General features: G+C 43.2%; 1 protein-coding gene across 5 annotated transcripts in view; it reads right to left on the reverse strand.

Annotated features, from left to right (window-relative positions):
• Positions 1-5,144: 5,144 nt before the first annotated feature.
• SLC37A3 (solute carrier family 37 member 3) overlaps positions 5,145-20,956 on the reverse strand; it is a 38,607-nt gene continuing 22,795 nt past the window's right edge. For 2 of the 5 annotated variants that reach the window (XM_044919949.1, XM_021692864.1), the window contains 7 exons: positions 20,092-20,270; positions 17,499-17,640; positions 15,614-15,715; positions 14,964-15,011; positions 13,589-13,740; positions 7,941-8,006; positions 5,145-6,527 (listed from right to left, as the gene is read on the reverse strand). In XM_044919949.1, the coding sequence (XP_044775884.1) occupies positions 6,435-6,527; positions 7,941-8,006; positions 13,589-13,740; positions 14,964-15,011; positions 15,614-15,715; positions 17,499-17,640; positions 20,092-20,270 (782 nt within the window). In that variant the 3' untranslated portion in view covers positions 5,145-6,434. The remainder of the gene's footprint in view (positions 6,528-7,940; positions 8,007-13,588; positions 13,741-14,963; positions 15,012-15,613; positions 15,716-17,498; positions 17,641-20,091; positions 20,271-20,956) is intronic. The other 3 variants (XM_044919950.1, XM_044919948.1, XM_044919951.1) reach the window with 3 other exon arrangements.

Raw genomic sequence — 20,956 nt, forward strand, 5'->3', positions numbered from 1 at the left:
CCTTACAGATGAGAACCACCACAATCCCGCAGCACTACATTTGGAAGCTCTGGCAAAAAGTAGCAGCGCTGTGCCCGAGCCAAATAGGAGCTGGATGCGGGAAGGGGGACAGCTCTGGGGCATTTCTATATGCCACCCCTGAAAGTCTTTTCTTGAAAAGATTCTTGTCTTAACTAACCCATCCCTTTACCCAGAGGCTGTTTCAATAGCCTAAGTGATTGCAGAGACCAGAGGTGGGGAGTAGGGGGTGGGGGGCTTTGGTCTTATTTTAACTTAATTAGGAACCTTTCCTCCGGTCACGACACAGGCTTGTTTCTTGAAAGTTCTGCTAAAATGACCAATCTGGGTGATGATGCAGCACTTACATTCATTCCTCCCAAGAGCTCATTCATAGGATCATCTTTTACATGAACCCAATTAGTAGTACCAACAACGGTGAAACCTGTTTCACGGCTCTGGGGGCATTTGGGGCAGAGTCTCGGTGGACTCGACTCTAGTCACTGCTGCTTTACCTCCCAGCCGCACCCGACTGCCTCTAGTTCTTTTATATCCCCACTAACATCTTCATCCCACAAAACAAAGGCAACTCATGTATGCTACTCATTAGGTGGTTAGTTTAATGGAAACCAACTGCATTACTGTTAGGTTTCTGAAACTTGTCTATGGTGAGGCTAGGAAAACAAACAAATCGCTAAATAAATAAGCAATTGCACGCGTGCACGCACACACACACACACACACACAGAATCTAGGACTATGGTATCCTGATGTCCCTCTATAGGGTGTGATAGTAACTATTAAACAAGGTGAAGGCCTTTGAAGTCCTCAGCTGAAAGGTTTCACCTAAATACAATCATCCCATTAAAATCCACAACATTCTGGTCAGACAGGGCAGCACTTTTATCAACTACTCCACCGTGATAAAGGGGATTCAAAACAGTTCCAAACGATTTTGTTACTTCTTGAAATTCGGGAAGGGCAAAAGGAAAAAACAGCTATTCCTTCAATAGGAGGGCAATAGCAGGCCCGAAAAAGCGGACTCCCAGCATCTCAGAAGCAAGCCCCTCATTCAAAGGTAATGAAGCATTCATCAGAAAGAAAGGAACCAAGCAGGGATCTTGGTCAAGAGGAAAGAGGCAGACCTGGCACAGGGGTGCACATGACATCATCATACCTGCACCGACTATCCCGGAGCCCGGAAGGAGGGAAGAAATGACAATACAAGGGTCTGTCAGGTGGCGGAGTCCCCCTGAGCCTCAGGGAGAAGGACCGAGAAAAAGAGGGAAGAGGCGTTCTTTACAAAGGCAAACTTGGGGCGGGAGGCAACCGCAGAGGGAGGCCATGGGCTGGCATAAGAGCAGCAGCTCTGAGGGGCCTGGGGTGGGGGTGGGGGGGACCCCCGCCGAGCAGCAGGTGCAGGGCCAGAGGCAGTTTAACGCAAGATCTGCTCAGGTCCTGGCACTCTGGGCCTGGGAAAAGATGAGAGCAGTTGCACAATGTATATACCTTGCAAGTAAGGCTAGGATGGGAGTAAATGAAAGGAGGTCGTATGGTATGATGGCAAAGATGCTAGAGTTAGGTCAAAAGGCCTGCATTTTTATTCCGTTCTGCTTCTGTCATGTACTAGCTTTGTGACCCTGGGCAAACTACTGAATGTCTCTGAGCTCAGCTCTCCCATCTGAGGAACAGAACCACACGTCCTGCCTGTCTCACAATGATGTGGTGGGCATAAGAGAAAGTAGTGAGTGGGTGGGCACTTTTTAAAGACGTACATGCATGTGAACTATTATGTGAGGATGACAGGAAGACCACACCACTGGGTACTCAGGTACAGAATTTCAAGTATTAGACCTGACATATTTGTATATATGTACGTATGTATGTGTGTGTATGCAACATATATATTTACATATAACATATATACTGTTGTCTATAATAACCTATAACACACGCATATAACCATTTCAGTGATCTATATTATCTATGTTCACATAAATATCGTTATCTCCTATTTAATCTGATTTATTCCGATAGATGCTGAAACAAACTTGGTCACCAGAAGTGATCAGGGCATCGAAGGAAAAGCAAAAGGAAGATGACCCTCAATCTAAAAGTGCAAGAGGCCACATAGGAAGGTAAACTGGCTGTCTTGATTAAATGGCGGGTGCATCCTTGGACATGGAGCTGACTCTTTGATGCTCACAATTTAATTGAGGAAATGACAATCAGAAACAACCAGGGAACAAAATAGAGCAGTAAAATCAATCAGCCTGGGGCAGGCTGTGTGGTCTACGAATAACGGCTCTGGAACTTTAAAGAAGAGAAAGAGCATTAGGAGCGGTGTCATGAGGAAAAGCTCCGGAGGCAGGACGCCAGGGGCTGAGACAGATAAAGAGCAATGGAACGGCGGCAGCAGAAGCAGGACAGTCCAGGTAAAATCACACAGCAGGAATACAAACATCGGCTTGAACAGCATGGGATCTGCGCTAGAGCAAAAAGCTCACTGTTCACCGTTGCTTAGCCTCTGGGAGAGCTGACAGGTCTCCCAAGGAGCCTGAGGAGAGGATAATGCACCCCAGGCCAGCCGGCCTCCTAACCTGGCCACTACGGCAGGAGGCGGTACTGTACATAAAACAAGTGGAAGGGCCTTTGGCAGGGTCAGGGACCCACAGCCCGCTTTGCCTACCCTCCACTCTCTCATTTTCCTTCTACCTTTTCCAACATGATCAACATTTACTCAGCACCAACCATGCAAGAAATTGGAGAAAAAGAGCAACAATCTCCTTGGGGAGTTAGATGTAAAAAATAGCTAAGACAGAAACAGCTAAGCACCAAGTAAGTAATACTGCTATTCCTAGCCAAGGAAGGCGAGACAGTGGATGCTAGTCAGGCTGGTTGGAAAAGGTTTCTTGGACTCGCTGGTGCTGGCCAAGCCTGGGAGGAAAGATGAGATTCCCAAGGCTGAGAGTTAAAAAGGGGGTATTATAGACAAGAAGGTGTGCACACCAATGGGAATACTCATAACACTACTGAACTATACGCTTAAAATGGTTAAGATGGTAAATGTTACCTGTATTTTAATCACAGTTTTTTAAAAACTTTTTAAAAACTTACATACAGGTGCTTCCTTAAAAAAAGACAAGAAGATATGAAAACACAACTGCCATTTGCAGCAAGTGATAAGCCAACCCGCCTGATTTTGTAGAAGGTTCGTGTAGAGTGGCAATCAGTAAAGAAACCAGTCAGCTTGAAACCAGACTGTGGAAAACCTCATGCCAGGTGGTACTTGGTTCTCTGCACCAGGGTTTCTAACTTTGTGGTCCAGGGAAGGGCTTCAAGTTTTGGCCCATGAACACCCTGTAACAAATTTTGAATGTTCATTCATATGTGTGTTTTGATCTAGGGAGAGGGTAAATGACTTTCAGATTCTCAAAAGGGTTTATGACTTAAAAACCTTGAAAACCATTCATGCAGGCAATTGGCAGAGTGGTCTGTGTGGGGACGGGACAAGGGGGTTGAGGTTATAGGACTTGAGTCCATTTCCCTTGAGACTTGCTCTTCACTATACACCAGATAGTATTTAACAAACTGATGCCATACACCTCTTTAGTGGTTTCTTATTCACTAAGTATTCACAAGAGCTACTGGTAGATGAGAAGAACAGCCCATCTGGGAAAGTTGCTGACACTTATTGTAGAAAAGAAACTACCAGCAGGTGAACAGAGAAGAGAACCCAGTAAAGGGGAGAGGAAGTCAGGAGAGTCAATAAATTAAAATGCTACAGAAGCCAGCGGGGAAAGTCCGGGGGAAGATGGAGTGGTTACCAGTGTCCAGTACAAGAGAGGAAATAAGAAAGATAAGAAATGAGAGAAAAAGATCTCCAAATTCAATGGTCTTCAGATGTGCGGTTTCTGTAGGGTGAGGAAAGAAGAGGTCAGAGGGTAAGGATAAGGTGTGCAAACCGGGGCGCGTGTAGAGAAGGGAGGTGCTGCCAATAATTATGTCAGAACAACAGGAATAAACCGGGACTGTCCGGGACAAGCAGATACACAGTTCGTTACCTCACTGAGGAGGAAGTTAGTAGGCTACCCGGAAAGGCAGCAGAGGTATCCAGGAACTCAAAGGGTTTGGTTGTGCAAAGAAAAATAGGATAGGAGTCAGCAGAACTAGGAGGGATAAGAAAAGGCTTTATCAGTTACTTATGGGAGAGGCAGGGAAGACTTCTGGAGGTTTTAAAGAGGGGAGGGAGGAAATGCATGAGAGCGTCCTGCATCCTCCATCAACTTCACGATGCATTTCTTGTGTGAACGTTGACTATGGGACTCCGGTCTTCTAGGAAGCAGGAAGGAACAGAATAAGCAGGAGTGGGGAGGGAACTTTCTTCCTTTGAAACTACACTGAAGGAGAGAAGAAAACACAGCGTGACCAGAAAGGGCAAGCCAGTGATTTTCTTCAACCTAGTGAGCATCCCAGATGTAGCTGTCAGAGAAGCTTGTCATCTCCAAATTAGCTTTCCCTATGGCCTTTTCTTCAAGGGAGAAGAAATTAATAAGAAAGTGAAGTTAGGAGTTCCTTAAAGCTGATTCTTATGTAGCCTGCCAGAACTAGAACAATAAGGAAATAAATCCATCATGAAATATATCCTTTCACTCAGGGCTGAGCACTTATCTATAACTTCATTTCAGATACTGCTTGGGGGCTACAGAGAGGTCAGGGGAACACTCACCCAGCTAAGTGTAAATAGGGTAAAAAATAAAAATAAACAGGATAAGAAAACAATGTTGGTGTCAGGACACAAAAATGCTACCATACTGATTATGTGGGCAGAGAGGAAACTCTCAGCCAAACGTCAGAAGGAGGTTAAATAATAAAAAATGGCATTCATCTATAAACAATTCTTAAATTACAACCAGACACTCATCCAAACTTAGCACAATCTCACACAAAGGGGAAGGGAAGGTGTTCACAGAACATAACAGAGATGGGGCCATCAGGGAGAAGCTATCCGTACAAGCAGGCGCCCCATAGGGTCAGTAAATGGTCAACCCCAGGAAATTATAAGGCATCAACCACATTCTAGAACGAGGAAGTCAGAGTATATATTTAAATAACCAGATGGACAGGTATTTACTATAAAAGTCAGTTTATTTTCCCTTCCTGTATTTCATATTTTCCCTTTTTTTTGTCAGTAATGAGGAATTAACTGATTGGAAATCTCCTTGATTAAATAACATTAACAAGTTCATAAATTTACACACATTTTAGAGTATAAAGCAAGAAGCTGAAAAATATTCCCTAACCCAACACCAATTAGGCAGCCCTCAAAATTGCACATTTTCCCCCTTGTTCGTGTCCATAATTTAAAATACATATACAGAATGACCTAAAAATGTTGGGCTAATTCGTACAGAATTCCCAGCCTCGGAGACATACATGCCACAAACTTCTAAAGAGCAGATGCCGAGTCCCGAGGCCCGAGTAACCCACTGATGTGATTCAAGGTCACAGACTTGATGCGTACTAGGACAAAAGGTCTTTCCTCCATCTCTAATTCTAGTCTTCTGCTGAGGTAACTCAAGGAACCCGGTTGTGAGAAAGATCAATTCTCTGAAAACAGGGCTAAGCAGATTAGCATCCTAGTGGATCCTAACGTTCCCAGAGAGCAAGTCTGGGGTTGAGTACTTCGGTTGTGAGCTACCCCTTGGAATGTGCATGACAACTGATGATGTACCTTATGGTCCTTGAACGGAAGACTGAGTACTTCCAGGAGTCGAAGTTAATTGTGAATGAAGACAGAAGAGAACGAGCTGACAATAATTTGAAGGCATTTCTGCTTCTGGAGCTGATTAACTTTAAATCAGATACAGAGTGCCTGAGCCAGTCACCATGTAGTGTGATTTTTCCCACCACAGTTAACAAAGGGATTCTTTGTCCAAGGCAGGCTTATGCTTGATCCAGCTTGAGCACTCTACCAGGATTTGAGGCTTCAAAGATGAGCCGCTCTCGGCAAACTCATTATCAAAGCAAAATCCAATGATCCAATGAGCCCGTCATTGATGCAAACCATGTGCAACCGTCTCGTGGCCACTCAACTGTCCAGGCTGGAGAATTAGGGTCCAAGTCCAAGACAGTATTTCAGGTTAAAAGGATAAATCTCAACAGGCCAAATAGAGGCTGGCAGACTGATAGGCCATTCAGTACATTTATGAAGCAACAAAGAAAATCATCCATAATAACTCATGTAGTGCAGAAAAACAGCCCAGCCTTCACCACTGGTCAGCATCTCAAGTGGCTGACATTGTTGAAAGAGGCTTGACAATCTGAGGTTTTGTTGGAGCTCTTAAGACAACCCCCAATAGGGTGAATCAGAAGAAATAATAGTCCTGATGTGTCTTCCATTGTTCTTCTCTTCTCTTCTTCTCTTCTGGCAACACTCACTCACTCAATACATGAGCTTGTCGTCTTTGCATAAGATAGCAGGTTTCCCTCACTATTAACGGCGAGATAAATAAAATTGTACAACTTGTCTGTGAAGAGAAAAAAGCATTAAATATGCACTGATAATTTAATTAACTCTGTTAGAGCATCATGTTTTGAACGTAGTAATGAATGTGGACAGCATTCATTTCGACTTCATACAAAGATGACTCGATCTTTTCTAATGAATTAGAAAACGATTTTGAAAATCGAGGTTAATATTTTTTTAAAAAACTTAATGTTACATAGTCTCCAGAAAAAGAACTAAGGTACACAAAATTAAATAATTTGCCATAGTAGAGCAAAAAATTGGTACTGGAGCTCGCTTTATTTATTTTTATTTATTTTTAATTTGTTTAAGTAATCTCTGCACCCAATGTGGGGCTCAAACTCATGACCCCAGGGCCAAGAGTCACATGCTCTGACTGAGCCAGCCAGGCGCCCCTGGAGCTCACTTTAAAAACAGTGCTTCTCACAATAAATCCAGTTTTCTTTCTAGTACAATTTCTTGTATGATCACACAGCAGGTTCATCAGGAGACATTTCCCTCTATTTAGCACAGATGTCAGAATAGGAACACAGAGACATATGGCCCAGTCTTTAGAAGCTGGAAGGCAGTTAGGCAGAAGAAGCATCCTTTGTGATAGCAGAATACATCGCCTTAAGGCAGCTCCAGGGAATTCGGGCGCTGAACTCCTGGGCTCCTTGGACAAGGCTGGAGGACCATGGCTGGACTTGGGGTGCTTGAGGCTGTCTCCAATTAGGATGTACTAGATTTACGGATGGGATACAAAATGCATCCCCTCGTGGATGAAGCTGTCACCAGACTCTCTCAGGTAGACCTATCTTGAGTACCAATAATATAGGAGAGGAGGTCACATACTTATTCAACAGAGAGCAACATTTTAAAAGTATAAGGCCTTGCTCTGAATTGGCTAGTTCCCAGAAAGTACACAATTCTAGCCAAGAGTGTTGAAGGCATGACAAATATTTTCTCAAGAGACTCTCTTCATTTTAGAACCTACATACCACTGTGTTAATTATAGCAATGCTTCTTTTTGAGCCCAATGTTGCTTGGTGTATGCTGTAATTTCCTTCAGAATTCCCAAATTATATCTAGCAGATAGAGAGTACCCTGGGAAGAGTACACCGATTAATACTTTCAGCAAGTCTCTCACCACTTTTTCTAGAATTATAAATGACAATATTCATTAGGCTCAGGTCAAGGGCAAACTAAAAACCCATTCCCACCTTGAAAAAAGAACGTATCTTTTAGACTCATGACATGTTACTTTTACCTTGAAAAAAAAACCTATCTTTTAGACTCATGACATGTTACTTTTCACAAAAGGGTCATTAAGAGCAATCAGGAATTGTGCTGATTTAAAAAGTGATCTAAGTAAATGCTTTGAACTAAATTCGTAAGAAAAACCAGGAGTTGAAAAAGGCACACACTCACTTACCATGAGAATGAAAAAGTAGAACACCCACATCCATCCCAGATTGTCCTGGATCAAAGACACTAAATACTACAAGGGAGAAAAAGAAATTACAATATAATCCTTTATAAATTAATCAAACGAAGTAGTTGAAAGGTAGATTAAACACTGCTCTTCCAGAAAATGAGAAGGGAGTTAGGATTTGTAGAATGGTTTTCAGTTTGCAAAGCTTTCACGTGCATGTGCCTACTTAAGATATCTGGCCTTCCTCTTGTAAGCTGGCAGAGTCCAAGTACAAACACTGCAGAAGAGATGACATGCCTATAAGGTTTATTTTTATTCACTTTGCTAATAAGAGAGGAAGATGAACATCCTCAAGCCACTTCTGTTTAATCGTTCTTCCTTCCAATGAAAGGTAGTATAATTGATGCTTGTTTTCTTTTTTTTTTTTCACGATTTTATTTATTTGACAGAGAGAGACACAGCGAGACAGGGAACACAAGCAGGGGGAGTGGGAGAGGGAGAAGCAGGCTTCCCGGGGAGCAGGGAGCCCGATGCGGGGCTCAATCCCAGGACCCTGAGATCATGACCTGAGCCGAAGGCAGACGGTTAACACCAGGCGCCCCTAATTGATGCTTTTAAAAATAGTTTGTCTTTTAAGCATGTTGCCCACTTTTCAATGGTGTTATTTAGACTCAGAGGATTTCTATACGGCTTTAGCATTCTACAACAAATTCTTTTACTTTATTTCAATCACCGAAAAGAATCTAATAGCATTTAACCCATTTTCTTTTTCTATTATGATAAAATATATACAAAAATGGCCATTTTAACCATTTTTAAGTGTACAATTCAGAGGCATTACGTACATTCACAGTGTTGTACCACTATCACCACTATCTATTCCCAAAATTTTTCATCACCCTAAACACCAAGGCTGCACCCATTAAGCAATAACTCCCCACCACCCCCTCTTCCCAGCCCCCTGGTAACCTCTGAGAATTTGCCTGTTCTGGAGATTTCATGTTCAGTGGAGTCACACTATGTTTGTCCTTTTGGGCCTGGCTTACCTCACTCAGCATACTGTCTTCAAGGCTGCAGCACATGTTGGAATAGCATCCCTTTCTATGGCTGGATAATATTCCACGCTGTGGACATGCCACCTTTTGTCTGTCCTTCATCAGCTGCTCAACATTTGGCTTGTTTCAGCCTTTTGGTTATTATGAATAACGCTGCCGGGAACACTGGTATATATACGTATGAGTCCTGTTTTCAGTTCTTTAAGGTATATTCCTAGGAATGGAACTGCGGGGTCACACGGTAATTCCATGTTTAACTTTTTGAGGACCCACCAAAGCATTTTCCACAGCAGCTGTACCACTTTCCATTCCCACCAGCAACGTCAGAGATCCAGTTCCCCCAGATCCTCATAACTGCTTGTTCTTTTCTGTTGTTATTTGTAAAGTGATAGCCATCCTAATCGGTGTGAAGTGGCATCTCACTGAGGTTTTGATTTGCATTTCCCTAATAACTAAGGATGTTGAGAATCTTTACAGGTGTTTATTGGCCATTTGTATATATTTGTCATGAAGATTTATCCCTACAATTTCTTCTAAGAGTTTTTATAGTTTTAGTTCTTAAAGTTAGGTTTTGATCCATTTTGCGTCAGTTTTTGTCTACGCTGTAAGGCAAGGGGTCCACCTTCATCCTGCGTGTGTGTATATCCAGCTTCCCCAGCACCATCTGGTGAAGAAACCATTCTTTCCCCATTGAATGGTCTTGGCACCTTTGTCAAAAATCAACTGACCAGGGCGCCTGGGTGGCTCAGTCGGTTAAGCATCTGCCTTCGGCTGAGGTCATGATCCCAGGGTCCTGGGATGGAGCCCTGTGTTGGGCTCTCTGCTCAGTGGGAAGCCTGCTTCTCCCTCTCCCTCTGCCTGCCACTCCCTCTGCTGTGCTCTCTCTCCCTCTGTCAAGTAAATAAATAAAATCTTTAAAAAAAAAATCAACTGACCACAGATGTGAGAGTTTACCCATGTTCTTCCAACACACACTACCAGTGAAATTTATAAGCGGAAAAAAAGCAAAATGAGTGAGTGATGTAGCCTAGATTACATAATGGAAAGCAAAAAAGCAGAGGTCTAGTCACCCATTAAAGGGCTCACAGCAGCGCTCCCAAGTCTTTCTGCCACTTTATCTTTCTTTTAAACAGTTTTATTGACATATAATTTACATAACATAAAGTTCACCCATTTAAAGTATACAACTCAGTATTTACAGAATTGTGCAACTATTACCATAATGTAATTTTAGACCATTTCTATCACCCCCTACCAAAAGAAATGTTCTACCCATCAACAGTCACTCTGTAAACCCACTTGACCCCAGGCAACCACTAATCTAATTTCCTTCCCTATAGACTTGCCCATTTTGGGATAGCTCATATGAACGAAATCATTTAAGTACATTTTGTAACTGGCTTCTTTTACTTAGCATACTATTTTTCAGGTGCATCCACGTAACATCTATCCACTTTTAAGTGCCAGATACCCTCTTCAAAGGCCAAATACTACTGCATCATATGAATACAGACATTTTGTTTATCCATTCCTCAGTCGATGGACATCTGGGTTTTTTCCACTTTTTAGCTGTTGTAAGTAATCCAGCTATGAACATGTATGTGTTCAAGTGTTTATGTGGACATTTATTCTCATTTTCCTTGGATAGATACCACAATTTAATCTTACTGAGCCCCTACTATGTGTCAAAAACATACTAAGCCATTGGGACCACAAAGATGAAGGAAACAGTTCCTGTTCTCAAGGAAATGCAGAGTCTGGCACAGATAAACCAGTAAATGTGATGCACCATGACAAGCACTCTGTTAGAGGTAGGCACCAACCGCTATGGAAACCAAGAGAGAAACAAACATTTTTCTTGTGAAGTCAAGGGAAGGTGGGGAAAAAAACTGTTCGGAGTTGGGGCGCCTGGGTGGCTCAGTTGGTTAAGCGACTGCCTTCAGCTCAGGTCATGATCCTGGAGTCCCGGGATCGAGTCCCGCATCGGGCTCCCTGCTCAGCAGGGAGTCTGCTTCTCCCTCTGACCCTCCCCCCTCTCATGTGCTCTCTCTCATTCTCTCTCTCTCAAATAAATAAATAAAATCTTTAAAAAAAAAAAAACAAAAACTGTTCGGAGTAAATCAGAAGAGCCGGGACAAGGCTCATCAAGTTTCTAATATTAAGTCATAGAGTTTGGCAGGCGAGAATTCTACCACTGAACCACCAATGCCTGGTAAGTCATAGAGTTTGGAATCTCATACCCCATGCAATGGGAAATTATTCAAAAATCAATATGGAAGAGGAATGAATAAAGCTAACAATGATTTACTCCAGATCCCATTTCCCCAACCACCAAAGTGAGCCTAATGCCGACCCAAGTTCATAGTTAGGGATCCAAATACTGGCAGGTGAGACATTCCAAATACAAATAAACTCCTTGAGGGATGCCTGGGTGGCTCAGTCGCTTAAGTGTCTGCCTTCAGCTCAGGCCATGATCCCAGGGTCCTGAGATGGAGTCCTGCATCAGGCTCCCCATTCAGCGAGGAGTCTGCTTCTCCCTCTGACCCTCCCCTTTCTCATGCTCTCTCTCTCTCTCTCAAATAAATAAAAATCTTAAACAACAACAACTAAACTCCTTGAAATGCTCATTATATAACCCACCCATTTGATTAATGAAAAAAACATCAGGGAGAAATGATAACTGAGAATAGAGTGATATCAGAAAAGGATGTCCAATACAATCACCCCTTACCCTTTATATAAAGACCTCTGAACTAGAAGCCAATAGAATTTTTGGTTCCGGGCGCCTGGGTGGCTCAGTCGTTAAGCGTCTGCCTTCGGCTCAGGTCATGATCCCAGGGTCCTGGGATCGAGTCCCCACATCAGGCTCCCTGCTCGGCGGGTGGTCTGCTTCTCCCTCTCCCACTCCCCCTGCTTGTGTTCCTGCTCTCGCTATCTCTCTCTCTGTCAAATAAATAAATAAAATCTTTAAAAAAAAAAAAAAAAGAATTTTTGGTTCCTACTCCAGCGCACAATCAAGTAAGCACATTTCTCCTACTTTTGCTAGGTTTTTTCTTTCTCTTCAGTCTCATAATCAAGTACGCTAAGCTTGATATATCAACCCTATCAACCATTCGTTCTACAGCCACTCAACAGATATGAGCATGTCTACTGTGTGCCAGACACCGTCCTATGTACTGGGGCTACCATGGGACACAATAACAAATAAATATATAACATATGGCTGGGTAGTGATAAGCATGAAGATGGCTTATTTTCCTCAATACTTGCTCTCTCCTTAACCACCAGCAATCAGACATTGGTGATCTATCCCCACAGAGCAAGCAAAACAGCAATATTCAAGGCCGGTAATGACCTGAGTATTGAAACTTAGAGACTTTTTTCTTCCATTCTCCTTCTCTGGCCCCTCTACACCTCTGATCTCACTGACTAACACCTCCCCTTGCCTACACGGCACTGCTGACTTCCTCTGTCTTTGACCACTGGGCAACCCCTGAGGTTTTGCCTGTATTGTCTTTGCCCATTAAACATCTCATTATCTTCCAAAGTTTCATCTATTTTATCTATGCAGATGATTCTCTGATCCTTCTTTTTGCAAAATTAGCCCTCAATGACTTGGAAAGGTATACCCTCGGAGAGGCATGAGTCGCTACTGTCCCAAGGAAGAGAAGGCTGAATTTAAGCCTTTGAATAGTTCTGACTACTTACTGTAGGCCAATCTTAGCCTAGACAATCTCAAGTTTAGAGTGCCTAAGAATCACCAGGGAGGCTTGTTGAAACACAGATCTCCAGGTTCTAATTCAGCAAGCCTGCAGTAAGCTCAGTGTTCTGTACTGTAATAAATAACCCAGATGGGGCGCCTGGGTGGCTCAGTTGGTTAAGCGACTGCCTTCGGCTCAGGTCATGATCCTGGAGTCCCGGGATCGAGTCCCGCATCGGGCTCCCTGCTCGGCAGGGAGTCTGCTTCTCCCTCTGACCCTCCCCACTCTCATGTGCTCTCTCTCATTCTCTCTCTCTCAAATAAATAAATAAAATCTTTAAAAAAAAAAAAAAAAAAAAAAAAATAACCCAGATGATTCTGACACAAGACATTTATGCACCTCCCTTTGAGACACAGTCATTGGAAGCAGAGAAAGTGACTCAGAGCAGCTGCCGAATCCATGGCAATTTCTGGTAGAGATCCATGAGAAGAACTTGCGTGTCTGGTATGAGAGAGGAGGTAGGGTGTGCATGCCAGGTGGGGGATAATGAGAAGCACGTGTCTCGTGGCCCCTCAGAGTGCGAAGTTCAGGCTGGGAAGAAGGGAGTAGCAAACTGGGACTGAGGATCTGTCTTATGAGGTGTCAGCTTATTTCCAGACAGGAAGAATCTGGAAATAAAAGTGGGAAGAAAAAAACTAAAAAATGTAGAGGGACCTTCCACATCAGGTCCCGTTAGCTGACCTCAAAGAAGATTAGAAACCTAAGGCTTACAGAAAAGTATACTACGCAGAACGAGAGTGCCACCTACTGTGGCCCAGAGGGCAGGTGTAAATTCTTCCACCAATGAGAGACTACTCACCACTCAATTTCAACCCCTCTCTTGTTCCCTCACCTGGCCCACCGCAGCTCCAATGCTTCCAGTTCCATCAACAATTCCTGTGACGGTCGCCAAAGCCTCACTGCTCCCTTGGATCAACTCTTGGCGACCCAGGTCCGCAGAAATAGCAGAGCTAATCATGTTAGAAGGTCCGCCAATAAAAAATCCTGAAGTCATAAACAAAACAGGTTCTCATTAAAACATTATTCATCACACCGCTAGAAATCTACTGGACGAGACAACTCTTATCCCAACCTTTTAATCAATATGTTGGAGAGAAACAGCGGAAGGGGGAGGAAAAAAACAGTAAAGATGAAAACTCTTCCAGATCATGTCATCTTCAAACTAGTTAGCATCCACTTTTCTGAAAGCCCTACTTGAATTATACGATATTCTGGTATATTTTATAAAAACCAAAGATACAGAAAATACAGTGAATATACAGCCTTTCTAATCCTGTAAAGACTGTATTCATCAATAACTAATTACACTTGCTTGTCAACTTCTACTGTGGTAGAGTTGCATCAACTGAGTATTTGACTATCCAAATTCAACCACACATATTGAAAAAAAAGCGAGAAGAGAAAAAGCTCTGTCGTCTGACAGACGGTTCTATCAGCCACTGCTCCCCACGAGGCTGTCTGAGGACCAAGCAGGAATTGGCCCACGTGACTCTGTTCATGTGGCTGGAATGAGTTTCATGTCACATATCATGAGCAGCTCTCACTATCCTGAATAGGATCTAAAGTTTAAAAATAATCTTTCTATACCATGGTCCCTAATTACACTCAACTGTTTCATCTGGTGCTCACATGGAGAAATACTGACCAATTCCAACATAGCTGGAAAACCTTTTTTTTTAAAGATTTTATTTATTTATTTGACAGAGAGACACACAGCGAGAGGGAACACAAGCAGGGGGAGTGGGAGAGGGAGAAGCAGGCTTCCCGCTGAGCAGGGAGCCCGATGTGGGGCTCGATCCCAGGATCCCAGGACCCTGGGATCATGACCAGAGCCTAAGGCAGATGCCCAACGACCGAGCCATCCAGGCGCCCCAGGAAAACCTTTTTGAAAGCTGGTGAATTGGTTTCCAGTGTGGCATCTTCCTAAACCACCTCCAGAAGTAATAAGGGAAGCTGGGGAAGCAATCAAACATTTAAAAAAAATCTCTGTCCAAGGGGACTGCTTCCGTAACAACAGGACTGAAGAGGTCACATAATAGCAGAGAAACAGAATCTGAATCTGAAGTAGGCAGCTTTCCTTTTACCATCGGAGCTCTTTATAATGAAGGTTTTAGTATTACTCAAACCGAGGGAGCAAACGGTTTCCCTTTCCTTTCTATTTACAGGGGAGCAGTAACAGTATAGTAAAATGGAGCCACACGACATACCTGTAACCGCCATCAGAAGTGCATTAATGGACTTATCGTTCGGAGAACCTATGAGAAAAGATGCAGAAACAGCATGCTGACTTTAAAAGCAGATTACATCAGCCCCCACTGAACAGCACAGAAAGATCTGGATCTCAGTGACCTCACAGATCACTCCCAGAGACAACAAAGGGATACAACTCTTTCACCACCTACTCCAACTTTTATTTGTAATGTCTGCCTCTTGCTGGTGCTCAAGCTAATGAGACTTCTAAAAGCTGAAGAAAAACTCTACTCCCATCTCAGCAGCATCTTAAGGGACATATACCAAACCTACTAATTACCATCTTTCCTCTTTTGAAACCCTTTCCCTTTTATTGTTTTATTGGCTCTAATGCTGGCCCTCTGGAGCCTACCCTCAAACAAAGCAGATACACTCCCAAGCAAGCTTTTAAACAAACCAACAAAGCAGGAGAGATGCCAGTTTCCTCCCCAACACAAATAAAACTACGTGATGATACTTTTACCAGGCATTTACAGGACAATACAAAGGTCTCGTATCAGCCTTTGTAGCTGGTCTCAAGCATCTCTCCGGGTTGATCACTGACTCACGGCAAATGCCTTAGTCCTGAGAGATCAGAAAAATAATTCAGTTGCAAGGGAATACTCACGGCTATATCCAACGAGGGACCCAACAGCCAGAAGCAGACTGAGAGCTAAAACTGGTGCTCTCTTCTGTAATATGTCAGAGATGAAACCTTGCAAAGTCCCACCTGCAAGTACCAAGAGGGCATCACAAGCAAAATCGTTTATGATTTAGCTCAGTTTATCTGAAGCTTGTTCCCCACGTACTCTCTCCCTGCTAGCAGGATCCTGACACTGGTCTACCCAAAAAGATGGCTGACTCTCCCAAAAAAGCTTCCTCCACAGCTTCCTTTAAGGAAGATTACCTGACTGTTAATGGCCACAAAGGCTGATAGGAACAGGACATCATGAATCACACAGCAAAATAAGGAAAAAGGAAAAAATCATCAAAACCACCCACTGTCCCTTGTTGTTCTCACTTCTCAAACCAGGCTTTTCCTGATTTTTCTTTTTATTTATTTTATTTTAGAGACAGAGCCCATGCATGTGCAGGAGCAGAGGGATCTTTTTTTTTTTTTTTATATTTTATTTATTTATTTGACAGAGAGAGAGAGCACAAGCAGGGAAGTGGGAGAGGGAGAAAGAGAAGCAGGCTCCCTACTGAGCAGGGAGCCCAATGCAGGGGCTCGATCCCAGGACCCTGAGATCATGACCTGAGCCAAAGGCAGATGCTTAATCGACTGAGCCACCCAGGCGCCCCAGAGGGAGAGAATCTTAAGCAGGCTTCATGCTCAGCACAGGGCCCGAGATGGGGCTCCATCTCATGACCCTGAGATCATGACCTGAGCCAAAATCAAGAGTCGGACGCCTAACGGACTGAGCCACCCAGGTACCCCTCTGCTTTTTATTTTAAAAGATGGTTCATTAAAGACCATGCCTCATGAGCTGTTAGTGGTGGCCAATAAATGTTCACTAAAATTAAATGCAGTGATTATGATTTGGTGATAATGAACAGGTCAGGATCTTTAGAAAGAGGTAATGTGAATCCTTTAAGCAACAAGGTCACATTTAGATACAGCCACATTTTGAGCAATAGGGGCTATGGGACATCTGGTACATCCTCATTGGACAGCAGGACCCAGAAGTATGGTCAGGTCTAACGGTGGCAGCCTCACCTTTGGCTCTGTATCTAAGAATAAGGGCAGACAAGTTCAAGTACAGTAACAGCGTATCACCTGAGGACTCACTGCTCTCAGGTGCTCAGGGCAGCTTAGCCTTACCACAATTCTAAATCCAAACATTACAGAAAGGATGTTATGATTTTGCCATAGCCATATAGGTAACACCCAATAAAATGCACTCTGTACAACGGTCTTATTTTAGAGTTTCTTAAGTACTTGTTTATGCTTCCAGCCGTAGCAAAAAGTCACTATTAAAATCTGCTGTGTGCGGTGGAACAGTTGCAAAATACTCACTGAAATGAATCCCCACTATTATTCCTACCTCTAGGATCTGACAAAATCCATACACTAAACTAGTATTTTCCCTTCTTTGACTGTGCGTGATGGGGAAGGTGGGAAGTAGATAAAACGAACACATTCACATTCTAACTTGGATCTCTGGCATACAATTAGCTTTAGATCTAAGATATCACTGAAAGCGTGCAAAAGGGTTACATTTAAAGAGATCACAGAGGGAAACATCCCTGTGCTTCCCAACACAAAAGAACTGATCCATAAACAAAGAACCGAGAAAAAAAGAGCCCTATAAATCACAGGGCCTGCCGTGGGCTGGCTCTTCCTTTCTATGGATTCTTTTTTTTTTAAGACTTTAGCTGTTTACTGGTAGGACGGTTTAGGAAAAATGACTGTAGACTAAGTAATAAAACTTCAAACGATGTCAGATTTCATAACCCAGTAAAATATTACCAGTGACTAACTCTCTTCATAGAAAAAGATCATCTGGCATTACCTATAATTCCTCCAACATCGTACCAAATGGACAACTTGTCAGCTTCAGCCTCCTTCCATCCAAAGTTGTTACTCAGATAAAAGGGCAACCAGAAGAAGAAGGAGTAATTTACTAACTTCAAGCAGGCGTAGGCCAGTGAGTACTACAAGAAAAACATTCGACCTTCGATAAGGAACAAACAACAGCACAGACGGACCACAATTCTTAATGTAATTAAAAACCAAAACCATACACAGGGGTTTGGGAAGAATAGTACCTGATTTTAAAATTACACACTTCTATAAATTCCCATTTGCCTGACTTTACCTAGTCTCCCTCTTCTCTTTATCCCCATTAGCCTCCAGAAAGGCATGTGCAGCAGGCCTCTGGAATAAAAATACACATGACTATTTCTTTTTTTTTTTTTTTTTTTAAAGATTTTATTTATTTATTCATGAGAGACATAGAGAGAGAGAGAGGCAGAGGGAGAAGCAGGCTCCCAAGGAGCAGGGAGCCCGATGCGGGACTCGATCCCAGGACCCTGGGATCATGACCTGAGCCGAAGGCAGACGCTTAACCATCTGAGCCACCCAGGCGCCCCACATGACTATTTCTTAATTGTCCCCAGTTTCTTCTCCTTTCAGTTCCCCGGCAGAAGCAAAGCAGTGTTTTGAACCACAAAGGGAGAGCATACACTCATGTTTCTTTATTTAGACAAAGATAAAAGGTATTCATACCACTAACTATCATTAACCACAAGCAAAGAAATCCAGTAAACATCACAGCTTTTATTCCAAGCAGCCCCACCTTTTTGGTTCTTCTATTTCCTGCAAAATTAACATTACGAACAGTGGAGAGCAATGTGACGAAACTATAGTTTCAAGGTCTAAGGAAAGCAGCGACATTAGAACTACTTTCACATTATGGTTTCCAAAAGCCTTGTATTCCAACATCCAGTGGAAAAGCAAAAAGTATCTTTGCTGAGTCAGAAATCAAAGAGTATGACCGTCCTGGGCCTTGTGGCTCTGCTTGGGGGACTAAAAGTGGCAGTGGCGCTAAGACTCCTATATTCAACACATTATTACCAGGGACTCCTGACATTTAGCATCAAAGGAAAAAGGGGGAGGAACAGAGAGGCTGACTTCAAAGGGTGTCTGGAGAGTATATTCTTTTCCCTGGAGCGGCCAGTTACTGCCTAGGTATCACTTGTTGTAAAACCACTTCCCTGGCAGGGCAACGGCCGCCCCCTAGAGAGCAGAGTCCCAATCATGAGGGTGTTTTGTCCAGAGAGCCTGCTCCAGAGACAAAGGAATTAAGTTAACTCCGTTTTCCCTGCATCCCTGCCCGAGTCAGGGAACAATTGCTCGTGAAATACAAAGGAGTAGCAAGAGTTTCATATTTAGTCACAACAGATGTAAGGTCTGTCCCAGAAAGGAAGCTATTACCAGCAGAATATTTTAACAACTACTTAAAAATCACTAATCTTTAGCCTAAGAACAGGCCTCAAGGACCTTGCATTCCGCTAGTATAATATATTGTCTTTTGGCTACAGAACTGCAGAAACGTACACTTACATTCTCACTCACACTTCACTGTCTGTCTGCAAATGTCGGTCCTCTTAGCCTGGGGGCACAGGCAGAGGGGACTAGTAAGCATGCAGACTCTGAAGCTAGCTGAGGGGTGACATTTGTAAAGCACCATTAGACAATAAAATAAACAAAACCAGGTGCTTATTCACAATACAGTAACCCAGCGTTATAGACCCCGGGGTAGACTGGGTTACTCTCTGCTCCGTGGGAAGGGGGCACCGAGGACACAAGGATGGGCTGAGTGACTTACCCCAGGCCTTACAGAGAGTTAATGGTAAGCTGGAAATATAACCTAGGCCTCCTAACTTCCACTCCCGCGCGGGCACGCCCAAAACATCAAGACAGAAAAACTGCAGAAAAAGGGACTTAGTTCAGACGTTAGTAAATTCTCCTGACCGCAAAGGTTTTGGAAACACTGGAATGCATTACCAAGAAATACTGTTGGAGTACTGTGTTCTGCACCTCTTAATAAAAGGGCAAACAATTTTTTTTCTAGAATAAGAATACAGGCAAATAAGGCAGACTTAAATGAACCATTCAAAACCCCTCTTGGTCACATATAATTCTATACTACTTCAACAAGCCAAAAAGAACGTATTTAAAAACATTAATTTTGCCTTCTTACTTGAATGCAGGGTCAGGGTCAGCAAACTAGAGCTCACGGGCCAAACCTGTCCACACCCCTTTGTTCCATACCATCCAGGGTTTCATGTGTTCTACAGATGTGAGTAGCTGTGGTAGAGACTGTACGGCCCCCCCGCCAACCCCAAGGCTGAACACATTTACTATCCGGCTCTTCACAGAAAAGGAACACCAACTCTGCATTAGAACACAGATAAAATTTCAAGTTGTGGCCACCCCAGACACGAGCTGAGGGGCACTATACAATGTTCCTCTGAACGTATATTCCTAAAATAAAGTATCAAAGAGAAGCTAAATACTTCAAGATGCTTTATCGCAGGTAGAGCTAATATCCAGGCTATAATATCTCACGAGTTGTGGTAAGGAGATCTGAACATCCTTACCGGTATAACTCCAGGAAGACAACAGGCCTGATAAAAGCTTATTGCCTTGACCTGGGTAACAGCACTGCCCTCTTGGATGGAATAATTAGGCTCATATTCGTCTTCGTTGTCAGCACCATTAATCAACGGCCTGTGTGAGTCTTCTTCAAAATGTTCTTCTGCCTCGATACCTGGGAGACCTAGAACAGTAAGAGCCACGATTTATAGAGTACCTTCTAGACGCCTGGCACTGTGCAAGGTGCTTTGTACGTATCATCACTCCTGGGGTCGAGATTATTTTTATCTCCACTTTACAGAAGCAACTAAGGTTCAAGGCCAAGGTCAACCAAAGTTGATTAAGGTCACACAGCTAATAAGCAACAAAGTCAGGACTCTGATTCTACTTTACTAACTAGATTCAAAGCAATGCTTTTTCAACGACATTATACTATCTCTATTACATTTAAGAAAACGTTAATAACATACAATTAAACTGACATGTCTCTTCAGTAACACGCAAAAGATGGAACTGTACATCTATTTGCTTCTGTGGTTTTGCTTGTATGTAACCACAGATAAGTATCAAACTAAATTACTTTTATGAAGGGAGAGAAATCTGTCTGAAGAAGTGAAATGAGAAATAGATCATGCTAATTTCCAGTCAGTGTCTCAATTACAAAGCTCATTTGCAAATGCAGAGTTTTCTCTGAATCTAGAAAGGCGAGCCTCCCTCCCCTCAAACGTCTGCAGCTGCGCCCAGTCAGCCAACCGGTGTCTACGGGACACAAACAGCAAATACCACTCCTTCAACCCCCTGAAAGGAGCTCACAGTTCTCCTAGGGAACAAGAGACCGGCCGTGCTGGCCTCAGGTTTCTCTTTGCCCTT

The sequence above is a fragment of the Neomonachus schauinslandi genome, chromosome 12 (assembly GCF_002201575.2).
Source record: "Neomonachus schauinslandi chromosome 12, ASM220157v2, whole genome shotgun sequence".
NCBI lineage: Eukaryota > Metazoa > Chordata > Mammalia > Carnivora > Phocidae > Neomonachus > Neomonachus schauinslandi.